Genomic DNA, 20,178 nt, shown 5'->3' with positions numbered 1-20,178 from the left:
CTGCCAACATAGGAGTAACATGTGAATCCTGCTGAGATCCCTGTGTGCTCGTGATTGATACATGTATTTTAAACTGATCTGCCATTTACAGAAGATTTTGCTGTTGTAAAAATGGTAAATTTACACAATTTGTGGCTTAACGTCATGTCAACTCTAATTCAACTGTTGTAGAGTAATTTACAATCAGTGACATAATACCAGCTGTCATTACATTCCGAAAAAGACTACAGTTTGTAAAGAAAATATTGCTATCAAAAGGAAAATTCACTCGAGAAAATTATAAAGTTATGAGACACAATTGTTGGCCAGTAGTTAAATTTTTAGTATTGCTGATATGCAATAAGTAATAAACAATAAACTTTCTCTTGCTTTTGATTTTTTTCATCTTCATTCTCCTCCCCCATCTCTCTGATTGGTTTTCTCTCCATCTCTTATTCCTCATAGTTCTTAACTGCACTCTTCACTCCATTTTCTTCCTTTTAATCCACTTTGAGTCCTCACTCTACCCTCATTTTCTCTGAAGTTGGTACAGTGCTCACCAACATACTGTATTCATCTTCACAACAACTCTCATCCTGGAATCTGATTGACCTATCCTTCCTTTTTAATCTTCCCCAACCTCTCTCTCTTTCCTCCATGAGGGATGAACTATTAGTTCTGTAAGTTAGATAGTTTTTGTACATTTATATACAACTACCAGCATTTTCAAAACTTTTGCCTCCTGAACATAAGAAAAAAAATACTGCATCATATGAATCCTCCAGATTCAAAACCTCCCTGAAAGTCACTTTTTAAAAATAGTGTCCTCTGAATCAGAAAATTAATCTCCACTGATTTACGAATGTGTGGATATCAAAATCCCCTAATTGCAACAAGATATTTTTAAGAAAATAAGAGTGAAATTCAAAGACCACTGCATTTGTCTGCAGTTATTTTCCATTAGTGAATGAGATTTATGGACTTATTAAGAGCCGCGCGGGATTAGCTGAGTGGTCTAAGGCGCTGCAATCACGGACTGTGCAGCTGGTCCCAGCGGAGGTTCGAGTCCTCCCTCGGGCATGAGTGTGTGTGTGTTTGTCCTTAGGATAATTTAGGTTAAGTAGTGTGTAAGCTCAGGGACTGATGATCTTAGCAGTTAACTCCCATGAGATTTCACACACATTTGAATATTTTGAACTTATTAAGATGGTGTCTTCTCCTCCCAGTATGACTCACTTCCTGCATTTATAGTGCTATACTCAACTGTTTTCAGAAGAGGGGAAAGTTATTAATTAGCCACAAAAGATAAGGTATTGTAATTTTTGTTGCCTTATAAGCAATAAATAATTTAATTTTAATAACAAAAAAACCTAATCCAGGGAATGTTTAATGAAATTGAGGAGTTGGAAAATCTGAAGTTCACAACACTTCCACGACATCATTGCAACTGTAGTGAAGTGTGAACAAAAAACATATTTTCAGAGTACTATTTTAGCACATTGTACTTATGTTGCTAAAGCAAATCCAGAATGAGGACAGAAAAGGGTGAGACAGCCAGAAACTAGGAAAAGATGGAGAAACAGAAAAGATAAATTATCACTGATAGTTTCACGGACTGGATAGGTATAATATTCTTTCATTGATTGCTATTATTTCTATCCTTAACACAGTAATACTTTTAAACTAACAAATTACCAAATCCATTATTCATTTTCAGATATTCTGCTAATTACCCATTGTTTACCCCAACCAAATGTAAACATTACAGTTAGGTGTTCAAGTGTTCCCACTGCAGATGGCAGATATTATGAAGTTCAAATGAATATTCTGTGCATCAGAAAACAAAATTAGCCATGACAACTTTATAATGAGTCAATGTATTGTTTCACAACCTAAGAGGAGAAAAGCTCAGAAATAATCAAAAAGAGGGCTAGCCTTCATCTGCCACCTATGAAAGGCGTATTGTGGATGTGTTGTAGTGTGCAGGGAAGCATTTCTTGGAATCTTAGGATTAAAAAAAAGGACTGTGTTAACGGTGTTCTAAGGAGATTACATGCCAGTGGTGATGATGCAGTGAAAGAAACTACGGGAGGTGACAGAAGAAGCTACAACTGTGCACCTTGCTGGAAAGCAATGGGAAATTTCAAGAGTCATTCAAATGTTCAGAACCTCACTACTGTAGAAATAGGGAGAGTCATAGTAGGTTGTACTTACCATCTGAACTTAATATTAAGAAGATACGGCAAACAAAGCAAATGTTTAATACAACTGTTGAATTAATCTTGTAGGTCAAGAGGGTGTTCTTTTCATAGAGGTTTTTGTAGCAGTTACAATATACACTTTTGGAGTCCTAGAACTGATGTTTGTTGAGACTTGGCAGAAAATCCTAAGAAATTTTGGTCGTCAAAGCAGTAGGTGGATCAAAGCAAAATGTCCAGACAAACTGTGACCAAAATGGTACTGAAACAGAGGATGACAGACTAAAGGCCAAAATACTAAATGTCTTTTTCCGAAGCTGTTTCCCAGAGGAAGACTGCACTGTAGTTCCTTCTCTAGATTGTCGCTCAGATGACAAAGTGGTAGATATCGAAACAGATGACAGAAGAAAAACAATTAAAATTGCTCAAAAGAGGAAAGGCTGCTGACCTGATGGGATACCAGTTCTATTTTACACAGAATATGCGAAGGTACTAGCCCCCCTTCTTGCAGCACCGTACATAGGTCTCTAGGAGAGCATAGCACCCAGAAGATTGGGAAAGAGCACAGGTCATCCCCGTTTTCAAGAAGGGCCAGCGAACAGATATGCAGAACTATAGACCTATATCTCAAACATCGATCAGTTTTAGAATTTTGAAACATGTATTATGTTCGAGTATAAATCCCGAAGATGGGCTAAAATTTACAGACGCACGAAATTTGGCACGTACTTCGTTGCGAGATGCCTTTAATAGGTTCCACAACGAAACATTGTCTCGAAATTTTGTAGATAATCCGAAGAAATTCTGGTTGTATGTAAAGTACACAAGCGGCAAGACGCAGTCAATACCTTCGCTGCCGATGGTACTGTTATCGACGACTGTGCCGCTAAAGCGGAGTTATTGAACGCAGTTTTCCGAAAGTCCTTCACCAGGGAAGATGAATGGAATATTCCAGAATTTGAAACACGAACATCTGCTAGCATGAGTCTCTTAGAAGTAGATACCTTAGGGGTTGCGAAGCAACTCAAATCGCTTGATACGGGCAAGTCTTCAGGTCCAGATTGTATACCGATTAGGTTCCTTTCAGATTACGCTGATACTATAGCTCCCTACTTAGCACTCATATACAACCGCTCGCTCACCGATAGATCTGTACCTACAGATTGGAAAATTGCGCAGGTCGCACCAGTGTTCAAGAAGGGTAGTAGGAGTAATCCATTTAACTACAGACCTATATCATTGACGTCGGTTTGCAGTAGGGTTTTGGAGCATATACTGTATTCAAACATTATGAATCACCTCGAAGGGAACGATCTATTGACACGTAATCAGCATGGCTTCAGAAAACATCGCTCTTGTGCAACGCAGCTAGCTCTTTATTCGCACGAAGTAATGGCCGCTATCGACAGGGGATCTCAAGTTGATTCCGTATTTCTAGATTTCCGGAAAGCTTTTGACACCGTTCCTCACAAGCGACTTCTACTCAAGCTGCGGACCTATGGGGTATCGTCTCAGTTGTGCGACTGGATTCGTGATTTCCTGTCAGGAAGGTCGCAGTTCGTAGTAATAGACGGCAAATCATCAAGTAAAACTGAAGTGATATCAGGTGTTCCCCAGGGAAGCGTCCTGGGTCCTTTACTGTTCCTTATCTATATAAATGACCTGGGTGACAATCTGAGCAGTTCTCTTAGACTGTTCGCAGATGATGCTGTAATTTACCATCTAGTAAGGTCATCCAAAGACCAGTATCAGTTGCAAAGCGATTTAGAAAAGATTGCTGTATGGTGTGTCAGGTGGCAGTTGACGCTAAATGACGAAAAGTGTGAGATGATCCACATGAGTTCCAAAAGAAATCCGTTGGAATTCGATTACTCGATAAATAGTACAATTCTCAAGGCTGTCAATTCAACTAAGTACCTGGGTGTTAAAATTACGAACAACTTCAGTTGGAAGGACCACATAGATAATATTGTCGGGAAGGCGAGCCAAAGGTTGCGTTTCATTGGCAGGACATTTAGAAGATGCAACAAGTCCACTAAAGAGACAGCTTACACTACACTCGTTCGTCCTCTGTTAGAATATTGCTGCGCGGTGTGGGATCCTTACCAGGTGGGATTGACGGAGGACATCGAAAGGGTGCAAAAAAGGGCAGCTCGTTTTGTATTATCACGTTATAGGGGAGAGAGTGTGGCAGATATGATACACGAGTTGGGATGGAAGTCATAACAGCATAGACGTTTTTCGTCGCAGCGAGACCTTTTTACGAAATTTCAGTCACCAACATTCTCTTCCGAATGCGAAAATATTTTGTTGAGCCCAACCTACATAGGTAGGAATAATCATCAAAATAAAATAAGAGAAATCAGAGCTCGAACAGAAAGGTTTAGGTGTTCGTTTTTCCCGCTCGCTGTTCGGGAGTGGAATAGTAGAGAGATAATATGATTGTGGTTCGATGAACCCTCTGCCAAGCACTTAAATGTGAATTGCAGAGTAGTCATGTAGATGTAGATGTATAATGACTTTTCTGGAGACTAGAAATCTACTCTGTAGGAATCAGCATGGGTTTCAAAAATGACGATCATGTGAAACCCAGCTTGTGCTATTTGTCCACACAGAGGGCCATAGACAAGGGTTCCCAGGTAAATGCCGTATTTCTTGACTTCCGCAAGCCTTTTGATACAGTTCCCCACAGTCATTTAAGGAACAAAGTAAGCGCATATGGACTAAAGGAACAAAGTAAGAGCATATGGACTATCAGACAAATTGTGTAATTGGATTCAAGAGTTCCTAGATAACAGAACGCAGCATGTCATTCTCAATGGAGGGAAGTCTTCCAAAGTAAGAGTGATTTCAGGTGTGCCACAGGGGAGTGTCGTAGGACCGTTGCTATTTGCAATATATATAAATGACCTTGTGGATAACATCGGAAGTTCACTGAGGCTTTTCGCGGATAATGCTGTAGTATATCAAGAGTTTGTAACAATGGAAAATTGTACTGAAATTCAGGAGGATCTGCAACGAACTAACACATGGTGCAGGGAATGGCAATTGAATCTCAATGTAGACAAGTGTAATGTGCTGCGAATACATAGAAAGAAAGATCCTTTATCATTCAGCTACAATATAGCAGGTCAGCAACTGCAAGCAGTTAATTCCATAAATTATCTAGGAGTAGGCATTAGGAGTGATTTAAAATGGAATGACCATATAAAATTAATTGTCGGTAAAGCAGATGCCAGACTGAGATTCATTGGAAGAATCCCAAGGAAATGCAGTCTGAAAACAAAGGAAGTAGTTTACAGTACACTTGTTTGCTTACTGCTTAAATACTGCTCACAGGTGTGGGATCTGTACGAGATAGGGTTGATAGAAGAGCTAGACAAGATCCAACGGAGAGCAACGCACTTCGTTACAGGATCATTTAGTAATCATGAAAGTGTTACGGAGATGATAGATAAACTCCAGTGGAAGACTCTGCGAGAGAGACGCTCAGTAGTTCAGTACGGGCTTTTGTTGGAGGTTTGAGAACATATCTTCACTGAGGAGTAAAGCAGTATATTGCTCCCTCCTACGTATATCTCACGAAGAGACCATGAGGTTAAAATCAGAGAGATTAGAGCCCACACAGAGGCATACTGACAATCTTTCTTTCCACGTACAATACGAGACTGGAATAGAAGGGAGAATCGATAGAGGTACTCAAGGTACCCTCTGCCACACACCATCAGGTGGCTTGAGGAGTATGGATGTAGATGTAGATGTAGATGTAGATGTAGATGAGAATTAGGAGACAGGTTGAAGGCAGAGAAGAGTTATTATAGTAGAACGAAGAGTACATACTTTGAAGGTGGGGCATTTCCTGATTTATTGCGTCAGGATAAAGAAGGATCATTGATATATCTTTTAATTGTTAGAAACACATGTTGCTTACAAAACTTTCAGATCAAGCTGTTTATTTTACTAGGCAGTATAATTTCTACAATTTTGCTAAGTAACTGGCAATTGAAAAGCACTTTTGTCTAAGCCAAATGTTCACTCTTATTGATGGAGCAAAACTCAGCTCTCAGAGAGTTCAAATGAGATAGCAAGCTTTGTATATCATAGACTTATGTAGAGAGATATGCATGGGATACATATAGTTAGATTTGTTGCAGATGGTTGCTGCAGTCAAAACGAAGATGGGAATATGTTCTCCATGGTTAGTAAATGTATTCATTCAGAGCCCCCTTTTAACATACAGAAAGTGGAAATAGTTTTTCCATTTATAGGCCACTCATACCACCTAATAGAGTTTTTGCAGGAATAGAAAAAAAATTGAGAGAGATAGGAATTACAGTCAGCATAAAAGTTTCTGTATTACAAAAACTTTGTTAACTATCGAATTTCAAAGGGAATAACCATACAGAATTGATTTTGGCGTAGAAAATGTAACAAAAAAGGGTACAACTGTATAACCGATCAAACCAGCTCCATTCAAAACAAATCACTTCAAACAATCCAAACAAAGTGTCAGATGTGAACAAAACATTTTGGTTGTAATTGGAGGACTATTTATGACCTGAGGTTTTACAAGGAAATAGAACAGGTTTTCAATAGGAGTTTGATGATGCTGAAAGTGATGAGGACTGCCATTATGGAAATATGCAGACTGATCTAGTATTGATAGTTTAATTACAGAGTTCATACACTCCTGCAAATTTGTTCAAATAAAGAATTTTTGTATTCCTTTCAGTATTTTCTAATAATCATTTAATGAATTTCAAAATACTTCTTATCCATCCTCCCAGCAAAGAGTGAAATTCAAAATCCCCTATGCCAATAGCTGAGTTTCAGAAGCCTCCACATACATATTTCATTGTAATTTAGTGTGTGTTACAATGCTGTTTTAAACATTTCTACTGCAGTTACTTCTTCCTCCATGTTCAATGCATTTTCCTGGGAGTATAAACATGTATGCTTTAAGTGGAAGTTGTTCTCACCAAACTTGTGAAAATGGCTTATAGGGCCTTTCGAGTCTAGAGGATTCATTTCATACACAGAGCTACTTTCACAAAATAGCGATTTGTCATAATTAACAGTGCAACAAAAAGGAAACAGACCTCAATGAGATTGAATGTAAAGGGCATCAGTTATTACATTACAGCAGTCTAGTAACAACAATATCTCAAAGCAAATTTATTGCTTCCAGGTTAGTTCATGCATCCAATGCAGATTGTTGCAAATGTTGAATCTACAGCAAGCCCAGGTTCTATTCTCTTAGACCCCTGTTCCAAAGGGATAGGCACTGGGTATCACCCTCTCCCAACTCTTGCTCATCAATGTATGTGGACACATTACGTGTAAGATGTCACACACATACTTTGCACTGAAAGAGCTATTGTGTGAGGAACAGAAGAAAACTTTTTTGTTAGGCTGTTGAGCAATTCTTGCACTCTCCTAGATAATAATGTCATACAAATTCACCATATAGAGGAGACATTGTGTCACACACAGGCACAATGAAAAGACTGCTATAAAATTTTAGCTTTTGGCCAATATGCCTTCTTCAGAAGTACAACACACACACACACACACACACACACACACACACACACACACACACACACACACACTTTTGCACAAGCACAACTCTGCTGCGGCTAGACTGTGTTGTAACTGCTCCGGATGGGAGCAACAATCCAGTGGCGGGGTAAGGAGAAGGCATGTGATGGAGAAGGGTAGGGGTATGTGTAGTGGTTCTTGTGGGAGCATGCAGAAATGTGGTGGGGACAGGTTAGAGCTGCTAGGAGCACTCAGAAGGTTTGGGGAGAGGAGGGGGGGGGGGGGGGGGGAGTGGAAAAAATGAGAGCACGTGGAAAAGGATTAGTGGGTACATTGGTAGAAGGGAAGGCTTTGTTCTGCTGGTGTTAGTAAGAAGGATACAGATTGTGCAGGCCGCGTAGTGATGATTGAAGTGAAGCACATGGTGTTTGGCAGCAAGTTCAGCAACTGGTTGATCCAGCTATCTCTTGGCCAGTGTCCATTCATGTGGACAGGCAGCTTGTCAGTTGCCATGCCCAGACAGAAGGCAGCACAGTAGTTTGAGTGTAGTTTGTAGATGAATACTTCAGAAGAAGGAGGTCTCTTGGCTGAAAGCTGAAATTTATAGCAGTCTTTTCGTTGTGCCTGTTTGTGACTTAATGACTCTTCTACATGGTGAGCAACAATCTATCCATTTCTGGCCTCCCCACTGCTTGTATTATCACTTCAGTTATGCTAAGCAATACCATCTGTTTGTAAGATGCAGCATTCAAATTCTTTTAGTCCCTTTTGTGGCCATTTATTTAAAGCTTTAGGTTCACTGCAGTTGTGTTCTGACTTTGAATGTATCAGTACTTTTATGATAATGGTTGAAAAATATTGCTTGTACAAAGATTAAAAAATTAAATTTTGTTTAACATTTGAAAAGCAGCCAAATAAATGTACAAAAATGCTGGAAAGTGTGTTTGTAGTGAGCGAAATTAGACAGTTCAAAATGCAGGATGGAAAGCAACAATATTGTGGTGGCCTCCTACCTAGATGTTGACCTCCACCTCAAAGATGACTATGCCAGTAACTCTACTAAACACCAGCGGTACCTGCACTTCAATAGCTGCCACCCGATCCATACCAAGCAGTCCCTTCCATACAGCCTACCACCCATGGTCGTTGCATCTGCAGTGACAAGCGGTCCCTCTCAAAATATATTGAAAGTCTCACTGAAGCCTTTACAGACTGTAATTATCCTCCCAATCTTGTAGAAAAACAAAAATTCTCGTACCTTACCTTTCCAGTCACCCACCACCTCCCAAAGTCTCACCAACTGGCCACAGAGCAGCATTCCCCTTGTAACTCAGTACCACCCAGGAATGGAGCAACTGAATTACATTTTCTGCCAGGGTTTCAACTACCTCTCATTGTGCCCTGAAATGAGAAATGTCCTACCCACTATCCTTCCCACCCTTCCCATAGTGGTACTCCGCCGTCCACTGAACCTACGTAATATACTCATCCATCCCTACACAACCCTTGCTCTCAAACCCCTATCTCATGGCTCATACCCCTGTACCAGACGTAGCTGTAAGACGTGTATCATACATCCTCGCACCACCACCTACTCCAATCCGGTCACAAACATCACCTATCCCATCAAAGGCAGGGCTACCTATTAAACCAGTCATGTGATCTACAAACTAAGCTGCAACCACTGTGTTGCATTCTACGTAGGGATGACAACCACAAGCTGTCTGTCTGCATGAATGGCCACCGACAAACTGTGGCCAAGAAATAACTGGACCACCCTGTTGCTGAGCACACTGCCCAACATCACATTCTTCATTTCAATGACTGCTTCACAGCCTGTGGCACATGGATTGTCCCCACAAACACCAGCTTTTCTGAATTGTAAAGGTGGGAACTCTCTCTGCAATATACCCTACTTTCCCATGACTCTCCTGGCCTCAACCTTCTTTAGTCATTATCTTCATCCATGTAGCCCCTTCCCTGTTCCCATTCCAGCATTACACAGCCCTCTATTGTACCAAAGCACCCAGTCTTTTTACTTCTCTCTTTTTTTAGCCCCGCCCCCCCCTCCTCCCCACCTCTCCCCCCACCTTCCGTGTAACCTTCATACTGCATCTAGCCGCCCTACCTTCTCCCCATCTTGTCCCTGCATGCTCCCCAACAGCACATCATTGCCCCCCACCCGTACCCTGTTATCCATCCCCCTCCCCGCCCAGCCTCCTCCTTACCCCACCAAGTTGCCTCTCCCATCATGCACTGCTGTTGTGTGCTTCAGCTGCCAGAGACTGTGATCGTGTGTGTGTGTGTGTGTGTGTGTGTGTGTGTGTGTGTGTGTGTGTGTGTGTGTGTGTGTGTGTGTGTCTATTTTTGACAAAGGCTTTGTTGTCTGAAAGCTTATTTTGTGAGAGTCTTTATGTTGTGCCAATCTATGACTCAGTATCTCTGCTATAGGATTTGTAGTAGCCGATTTACTTTAACCTGTAAATGGCACAGACTTTTATGTGGCAGCAAGCAGGAAGGACATTTAAGATTCTCTACAATCATGAAACCTGGGAAATGATGAAGTTCTTTTCAGTTCATTTGCATACATCCCATCATAAACAAGAACTTTAAGGGGTTATGGGCACTTAAAGTTAAAAATTACCAAAGAGAAGCAGCCACAGCATGATACTTCTGTAATGAGCATTAACAAGCAATTATCAAGTATTGCTGACCTATTCATACTAATAATTACACGAATTCTTCAGACATTAATTTATAACTATATATCACAGAATTACACTAAGAAACAAATTGTATATATGGTGTCTGTGGTTGGGTTTGTATCCCTGCTTTCAAGCAACAAAATGAAGCAAACTTAACCTGTTCTGTAAATTATACTATGATCATCTACACCATTACACAACCTGCTCACATTTTACATTTTAAAGAAGGTGGCCAGGACAGTATATACCAGGCAAAGCTCTCCTATCTTAACACTGTAAAGGTAGAATCCTTGTGGTACATTTCCATTAGTTAGTCCAACCACCAATCCATTCAATCCTCTTTTTAAATACAATTTTGTGAACAAAGGTTTTGGCAATATCAGCAATCCCATAAAAGTTTTGTGTGAGCTCTTGCTTTTATTGAGACACTTCTGTAGAAGCTAGCTCAACAGCCAATTTCATTACAGTGTTGTTCTTACTGGTGGCAATAATCCACTTTAAAGTGCTCTTGTCTGCAAATAGTTTTTTCTCTCTTCAATATTATATTGTGCTCAGCAGATCAAATTTCCCATCGTATGAATATGCAGTCATGAGAACATGTACAGTAGTTCTAAATTTACATCTGTCACAGAAGTGCCAAAATGGACAATGATAATTTGCTCCAGTTGACAGTCTACATTACTTGTTGAAGTATATTCATATACTGGCAATGAGCTGTCAAGGACCTGAGAATAAGGGAATCACATTTCCTTCCTTGAATGATAGGTACAATCTTTAACCTGCTTAAGCTATTATGGCAAGCATGGAATGATTAAGATGAATAGCACAGCTGCTCTTCATACGCACTGATGAGTGTCTTATTTCTTTTCCTCCTCTCCCCCTCCCCCATCACTTCTGATAAAAGCCAGTTCAAGAACCTCTTTCCTCACAAGCAACAAAGCATTTGGTGAACCTTCCACTCCTCCCCTCATCCCACAGGCATTAATTGCCTTCCTTTTACTCTTGGGAAGAACTTTAAAAATAAATCTAGAAATAGTAATCACAGAATTTTTTTTAAAGTATGTACCACATAAACATTCCTCTAACAGCCCATCTATTGTGCTCAAATTTCACACATGGCTTACCTTAACTTCTCTAAGACTGAGGAACATGCAACATGCACGGAGAAGCTCAGTCACATTTTGCTGCTCATTTAAAATGATATCTAATACCCCTATAGGGTCCACAATTAACAGATCAAGCACATCCTGTATGTTGACCTCCATCACCTAACCTCCGTGCTCAAGATTTTTCTCCAAAGAAAAGTGTACAACATTCCTGTTGGCACAGGTGAAGAGCTGGAGCAGTGAATTGTACAGTCTTGCCCATATTTGCAAGCTGGTCTTGGAATGTTTGAAAGAATTCATAACTCAACAGTAGTGTTGCCCTCAAGTGTTTGAATAAACAGGGAAGAGCTCATTTAATGCTGTGATGTGCTGAATCTGTATTGCATTTCTTGTGAAGATTGAACTTAGATGAGGACCTAATTGAAAAGTATTCATTTATACTGGATAATTTTTGACTGAAGTCAGTGGCTCATCACCAATCATTTGTGGACCCATGTTTACTGGAACAGTTTTGCTTCTTTTATCATGTCTTACACACCCATGTCAGTTTTTTGCAGTAATTATGATACACCCTTTATACAAATTTTGTTCTTTGACACCTCTGACGCCCCTCTCAGTTTCGTGCCCCTCTCAGCTTGGTGCCCCACACGGCTGCTTCTGTTGCTTGGACCTTAAACGAGCCATGAGCATACTATGTTCTGTTAATAACTATATCTTTCATTTCTTTCAGAGTCTCTGTTAATCTGAGGTTATAATTTGTTTTCTGTACCACAGGCTTACAAATGATAGGTTGGTCACAATGCTTAATAATGAAGAAATAAAAAAAATATTGTGATCAAGACTTATGATTTATATTGACGGAAAACAAATTGTGACAACAAAAAATAATTAATACAGAGCAATGCAATTTCAGGACAAGTTTTGTCTAGGTAGCATATTTAAATGATTAACACTGCTAGATTATGTGTTAATGTAAGTGCAAGAGAGCCACTGCAAATCTGAAAAGCGGTACTTTAGTAACCTATGTAACAGTCAGAATATTGAATGAAAGCATGGAAACATGCATGCATTGTGTTGTATGGGTGCTGGATGACAGTTTGTGGGATAGAGTTCGATGCCTGTTGCACTTAGTCAGTCAATATGGGAATGGTTAATGCTGTTATGATGCTGGAGTTGTCCATTGGTGTTTCGTATATGCTCAATTAGAGACAGGTGTGCTGATCGAGCAGGCAACAACGTGTCGACATTCTGTGTAGAGCATGACGGGTTAGAACAGTCGTACATGGGTGAGCCTTATCTTGTTGGGAAATGCCCCCTGGAGTGCTGTTCACGAGTGGCAGCACAGGAGGTGAAATCACTGAATTGATGCGTAATTTTGCAGTAAGGGTGCAATGATGACAGTGCTCCAATTGTCGTACAAAATCACACCCAGACCATAACTCCAGGTGCAGGGCTGCTATGTCTGGAACACAGAAAAGTTGGCTGCACGCCCTCAGCTGGCATCCTCCTAACCAACACACCCAGTCATCACTGGCATTGAGGCAGAACCAGCTTTTATTAGAAAACTCAACAGATGTAAACCATGCCCTTCAATGAGACCCTTCTTGACACCAAAAGAAGTCGCAAATGGTGGTGGTTTGGGGTCGTTGGAATGCATGCTACAGGGCATCCCTCCTGGAGCTGTCTTTGAAGTAACAAATTTTTAGCAGTTCATCGTGTCACTATGATGCCAACTGCAGCTCAAATGGCTGCTGTGGATGCAGTACAGTGCAGCAGAGCCATACACCAAACATGATGGTCTCCCTCTCAGTAGTGTCACTTGGCCATCCAGAGCCCTGACTGTACATTCTTGTAACTACTGTCACCTGCAGTCACGACCAGTGACCGCATTCCTTCCAAGTCTTTCTGCAATATTGCAGAACGAACATCCACCTTCTCAAAGCCCTATTACACGACCTCATTGAAACTCATTTGGCTGCTGATAATGGTGACTTTGTCATCTTAAAGGCATTCTTGACTAACATCAACCCACCACATTCAATCTCCAAAGTAACACCCATGACCATTACAGCATATATTAGCAAACCTGATTTGCATCTCCACAGTAGTGCTATTAGTGCAACTCTTGTGTCTGGCGTGAAATTTGAGTAGACATTATCTTTCAGATGTAGAAATACCCTTAGTAACTTTCATTTATCTCACACAACTCACCTTGGTGTTGCAATCATTTTTTCTGTCTGTACATGTGCTCAACTAAAATGATCGATGGCCTCTCTGAAGAACTGAGGGTATGTCTAAGACACTTTATCTTTAGGGAAGGATCAGATGGAGTACCATGTTATGGATCACAGTTTTAGTCTGTATACAGGTTTATGATCAACACAGTGCTAAGGCTGTTTCACACTGGTTGTCAATGGAAAAGAATGGAGTGAAACAGCACCACAAAATGGTACTGTGTTCACACTAGACAGAATGTGGGCGTAATGTCACGTCATGCCACTCAGCTCACCACAAAATAAACAGTGGTGCTAAGATCATGAGGGAAAGCCCATCTTTCAGAAAGTGTGAATACAGTACCAATAACTGGTGGTAGAGTTTACTGACAGCTGTATCAGTACATATAACAATACGACACTGTAGCCCCTCTGGCTGGGTGCATTCAGGGCTGTCATAAAGCCTCTGCATCCTCTCTTGATGTAAGTTGACCTACAACTGTTATAAACTGGTGCTTGATGTCCTGGATATGGCACTGAGATGGAGTTGGAATCTGTGCTGTCTCAACCATTTTATATCAGGAACAGATCTGGGGATCTTGTTGGCCACACGATACCCTCAATATCATGCAGACAGGTCATAGAGAGACACCACTTGTGGATGAGCACTGCCTTGTTGAAAAATGACACCACAGTACTGCCATATGATACAAGGATGCACAATGACCACAGTGTACCTTTTTGATGTCATGGTTTCCTCAATCACTAATAGCTGTGTCCTGTAGCCATACCCAATGGTGCCCCACATCATGAAACGAGGAGTAACACCACTGTTCCTCTCCAAAACACTGTAAGAAAGAGACCTCTCCTTAGGTCGCCACTATACTTGTCGACTATGGTCATCCAGAGTAGTGCAGGACAGCAATTCATCGCTGAACACAACAGAGGGCCTTTCATCAGGAGTCCATGCTTCCTGGTCACAGCATCACTCCATTACACTGCTGTTTGTGCAGTGGTGTTAATGGTAGCCTCCGCCTAGGACAGTAATTCCCTTGTTTGTCTGCTGCTCGTCTCCAACCGATGGTGCAGGATGACACAGGATGTTGCAAGGAATCCATTACTTGTTCTCAGATGGTTGAACCAGATGTGAAGGAGTTACAGTGTGCATGGTACACAATACATCAATCGTGTCTCTTGGTGATCAGATGTGATTGACCGGAACCTTCATGATAAGTATGGCGGCCCTCACATTCACATGCAGTCCAACACTGAGCCACTGTCAAATGCAAATGCCTCATAAACCTAGATATTGCATGATTAAACCAGCCGGCCAAATGGAGACTCACAGTTAAGCCTTTCAAACCCTGCCAGGTGCTGACAATGTTGTCTCTCATGAATACATGGCACCTACGTGTCCTTCACAGTGATTACTCAACATCTGATGATGTTCACATCCCTTATATACACTATCACACAATGATATCATGCAAATGCAGTCTGGTGACCATTCCATTCGTCACAGATAATTGCAACTCTAATCATAGCCTATACACTCAGGTGACAAAAAGTCATGGGATCGCAAATGCACATATACAGGTGGCAGTTGTATCGCATACAAAAGGTGTAAAAGGGCAGTGCATTGACAGAGCTGTCATCTGTACTCAACCAATTAGTGTGAAACGTTTTCGATGTGGTTATGGCCACACAGCGGGAATTAAAAGACTTTCAGTGCAGAATGGTAGTTGGAGCCAGACGCATGGGACATTTCTTTTTGGAAATCATTAGGAAATTCAATATTGTGAGATCCATAATGTCAAGAGCATGGCAAGAATACCAAATTTTCAGGCATTACCTCTTACCACGAACTATACAGTGGCTGACAGCCTTTATGTAATGACAGAGAGCAGTGGCGTTTGTGTAAAGTTGTTAGTGCTAAGAGACAAGCCACACTGCGTGAAGTAACCACAGAAATCAATGTGGGGTGTACGATGAACGTATCTGTTAGGACAGCATAACAAAATCTGGTGTTAGTGGGCTGTGGCAGCAGACAACCGACGCAAGTGCCTTTGCTAACAACACATTCCCTGAAGTGCCATCCTGGGCTTGTGATCATATCGGTTGGACCGTGATTGTCTGGAATATCGTGATCTGGTCAGATGAGGCTTGATTTCACTTGGTAAGAGCTGCTGGTAGGGTTCAAGTGTGGCACAGACTCCACGAAGCTGTGGGCACAAGATGTCAACTGTGCAAGCTGCTGGTGGCTCCATGGTGGTGTGGGCTGTTTTTACACGGAATGGACTCAGACCTCTGGTCAAACTGAACCGATCATTGTCTGGAAATAGTTATGTTCGTCTAATTGTAGGACATTTGTATCATTCATGAACTTAATGTTCCCAAACAATGATGGAATTTTAATGGATGAGGATGTGCCATGTCTGTGGGCAACAGTTGTATGCGACTGGTTTTGAAGAAGATTCTGGACTATTAGATCGAGTGATACGGCTGCACAGATCACCCGACATTAATTCCAACGAACATTTATGGGACATAATCGAGGGGTCAATTCATGCACCAACTGCTCCAGCAATACTTTCACAATTGTGGACTGTTATAGAAGCAGCATGGCTGAATATTTCTGCAGTGGACTTCCAACAACTTATTGAGTCCATGCTATGTCGGGTTGCTGCATTATGCTAGACACGATATTACGAGGTATCCCAAGACTTTTGTCAATTCAGTGTGTGTGTGTGTGTGTGTGTGTGTGTGTGTGTGTGTGTGTGTGTGTTTGTACAGCGTTACATTAATATGCTACGAAGTCTTCTGGATACTTCACTTTTTTTGTCAGGAAGTGCAGATTAATTTGCAATGCTGCCAGACGTGTTGTGCTGGCGGTCTGTGTGCATGCCGCCAGGTGAAACGCATTTCCGTCTGTTGTGAATTGACCTCTGATCAGAATCCTCTGGCGCGGCACTCACCACGTGGATGTTGCGCCACTCGTCGTCACCCCCGGCAACGGAACCGGGTCCCGAGGAGGCGGACCCCGGTGTGGAGAAGCCGTCGGGTGTGGCGGGGGTGAGGTGCGGGGGCGGCGAGAAGAGCGCTAGGGGGCCCTGTCCGCCCCCGGGCACCCCGCAGGCGCGCTTCGCCGCCGGCACCGCGCACTCCTCGCTCTCGTAGAAGCTGCGGCACATCCACGTATATGCTCACTAACGAGCGGTGTGAATGTATCGAACACCGCAAAATACAGCAGGTCCTTAACTATCCGGCATGCTCAGGTGTCTGTCAATGCCGGATTATCAAGCACATTTTTAAAACGGGATATAAGCAAAAAATATAGTTTCAACGTTCATAAATACAGTGAAGCGCCAAAGAAACTGGAATAGCCATGCGTCTTCAAAAACAGCGATATGTAAACGGGTAACGCCTGTATAAGACAAGTGGCTGGCGCAGGTGTTACATCAGTTACTGCTGCTACAATGGAAGGTTATCAAGAATTATGTGAGTTTGAACCTCGTGTTACAGTCGGCGCACCAGCGTTGGGACACATCATCTCCGAAGTAGCGATGGAGTGGGGATTTTCCCGTACATCCATTTCACGAGGTACTATGAATATCATGAATCCGGTAAAGCATCAAATCTCCGACATCGCCGCGGCCGGAAAAAAATTCTGCAAGAAAGAAATCAACGACGACTGAACAGAATCGTTCAATGTGAGTGAAGTGCAACCTGCTGCAAATTTCTGGGCCGCCAACAAGTGTCAAGTGTGCGAACCATTCAACGAAACGTCATCGATATGGGCTTTCGGAGACGACGGCCCACTCTTGTACGATGACTGCACGACACAAAGCTTTACGCCTCGCCTGGGCCCGTCAACACGGACATTGGACTCTTAATGACTTGATGACTGGTCGGATGAATCTCGTTTCAAATTGTATCGAGCAGATGGACGTGTACGGGTGTGGAGACAACCTCATGAATCCATGGACCCTGCGTGTCAGCAAGGGACTGTTTAAGATGGTGAAGGCTCTGTAATAGTGTGGGCCGTGTGCAGTTGGAGTGATATGGGACTCCTGATACGTCTAGAAACGACTCTTGACAGGTAACACGATCATAATAACCATCCTGTCCTATCATCTGCCCCCATTCACGTCCATTGCGTATTCCGACGGACTGGGGCAATTCTAGCTGGACAATGCGACACCCCACAGGTTCAGAATTGTCAAAGAGTGGCTCCTGATTCTAAATACTTCCACTGGCCACCAAACTTCCCTGACATTAACATTATTGTGCACATCAGAAGAGATCTCCATATCCTCGTACTCATACCGATTTATGAACAGCCCTGTAGAATTCATGGTGTCGATTGCCTCCAGCACTACTTCAGACATTACTCGAGTCCATGCCACGTCGTGTTGCGGCACTTCTGCGTGCTCGCGGGGGCCCAACATGACACTAGGCAGGTGTACCAGTTTCTTTGGCTCTTCAGTGTAGGTACACTAACTTATTTATTAAAAACACAGGAGGAACTACAGTATAAAACATTAACGTGTGTATTACTTTAATTTAAAAACAAATCTGAATTCAAAGTGGAATACAGTACTCCTCTATTTAAACAATTAAAGGTTTGAAACGTTGGAAAAGTTCGATATCCTCAATGATTCCTTGTACGCCGATTACGAAGTAAACTAAGCACCACTGTTTTGAACAGATCAAGAAGAAGCTAATTAACAATAATTGTTACTAAGAATTTGGTGCAGTTATCTCTTGGGACAGCACAGGGCGTGGAATATGCCGGATTAGTATTTGCCACTGAAGGTTAAATTGAAATTTTTTACTACGCATTTAAGTTTTCTTCATTGCAGAAAAGTTAACTTGTTTTTCGATTGTGCTCTTTTCTTAACAAAAATTTTACGAACTGCAAATTCATAACTTCAAAAGCGTTGTATTGTTGACTCGTCGCAGTGTCATATCGTCAGTCAACTCTTCTTCAAAAACTAAATTTCTGACAATGTCGATCCATTCGCAACTTCTACGCTGAAAACGCATTCCGTTCACTGGCTGATGCAGAATTTTTCATCCACACAATTTTAGAGTGATCAGTTATGGATTCATCATCATCTGCACCGCTTTCCATGTCGACTTCTTCGACCGGTTTATGTCACAGTTTTCTCCAGGTCCTGTGCAAAGTTGTATTTTTCACAAAGGTCCTAGCAATTGCCGCCGTGAAAATGGCGTCTTTAATGTAAAAAGAGCGCTGGAACTCGCTGCATTGTGAGCTTAGCTGCCTTGGAACAAAAATTCCTCTGTACCAGTACTTGAAATTCTGTATGGCTCCTTGGTCCATGTGTTGAAATAGTGACCTAACAATGTCAGAAAGACATGTGCGCAAAATGTTACCTGGCACAAGCTCTTGATTCTGGAGAGTGAACTCTGAAAGTGTCAAGGATGAGAACCGCCTTAGAGTTTGTAGGTAGACCTATCTTTTCGAAAATTTCCTTCATATCTGGAACGAAATGGTAAAAGAACCAGTCTTTGAACAACCCGCCTTAAGAGGTAACGTTTTTGATATTTCCCGGTCAAAAAGGCAGTGTATTAGCTTCTGAAGCATTTCCATATGCTACGGCAGTTATTCTTTCTATCTTTATTCTTTATAAAGTCCTTTGCCCAGGACTCCTCAGTTCCCGCTAGGGATGAATTTGGAAAACACTGCCATAACAGACCAGTCTCATCAGCGCCGAACTAAAAATGTGCGAAAATTTCGGATGAGTACCAGACTAGCGGGTCTGACGGATTATCGAGTGTCAGATTATGGTGGTCTTACTGTACGTTTCGACCATCAACACTGCGACACCGTTAGGAACTCAAACTGGAGTGAAGTGTCCTGCAAACTGAGTTTTGCAAAATAGGGAGAGTGAAGTCCATGGTGCTTCACCTTCGGGGTGGTACAGTGGTGACCCCCCCAACCGCCCCCCCCCCCCAATAAATTTATTTTTAAAAGCATCAAATTTTTTAATATTTTAGTTAGCAAAATATGACACCGTTGAACGAAGACACTGATTACACGTACTAAAAGCTTTTGTGCAGTAACAATTAGTCGTTTGCAGGATTTAATAACATGTCAGGAAAACAAATCTATTTGTATTATTTACTAAACAAACAATATTCCGGTTTTAATGAATTTTGTTAGTACGACAATAAATTTATTATCAGTGTCCGTGGCAAGAGAAATAGCTATGAAGAGAGTTCAAGGCAATTCATCAATACTGTCCTTTATATAAATATAAAAAAAGGCAAACGAATGACGGCAAGTAAACGTTTATTACGAAATGTATTCCAATTTACTCAATTTTACCGCAACAATGCAGCAACCCGCCTTGTTTATAGGAATTTCCTAAACTGGTCAAAATATTGTTTATAGCCTGTTGTATTCCACGCA

General features: G+C 41.7%; 1 protein-coding gene across 1 annotated transcript in view; it reads right to left on the bottom strand.

Moving 5' to 3' along the window:
• The window catches only part of LOC126278302 (protein CBFA2T1-like), a 1,072,749-nt gene that overhangs the window by 15,061 nt on the left and 1,037,510 nt on the right, over positions 1-20,178 (bottom strand). The window contains exon 7 of the mRNA XM_049978315.1: positions 16,718-16,922. Coding sequence (XP_049834272.1) covers positions 16,718-16,922 — 205 coding nt within the window. The remainder of the gene's footprint in view (positions 1-16,717; positions 16,923-20,178) is intronic.

Source organism: Schistocerca gregaria, chromosome 6 (assembly GCF_023897955.1).
Source record: "Schistocerca gregaria isolate iqSchGreg1 chromosome 6, iqSchGreg1.2, whole genome shotgun sequence".
Taxonomy (NCBI): domain Eukaryota; kingdom Metazoa; phylum Arthropoda; class Insecta; order Orthoptera; family Acrididae; genus Schistocerca; species Schistocerca gregaria.
Note: the sequence above shows the minus strand (reverse complement) of the source record. Positions and strands in the feature narration are given on the sequence as shown.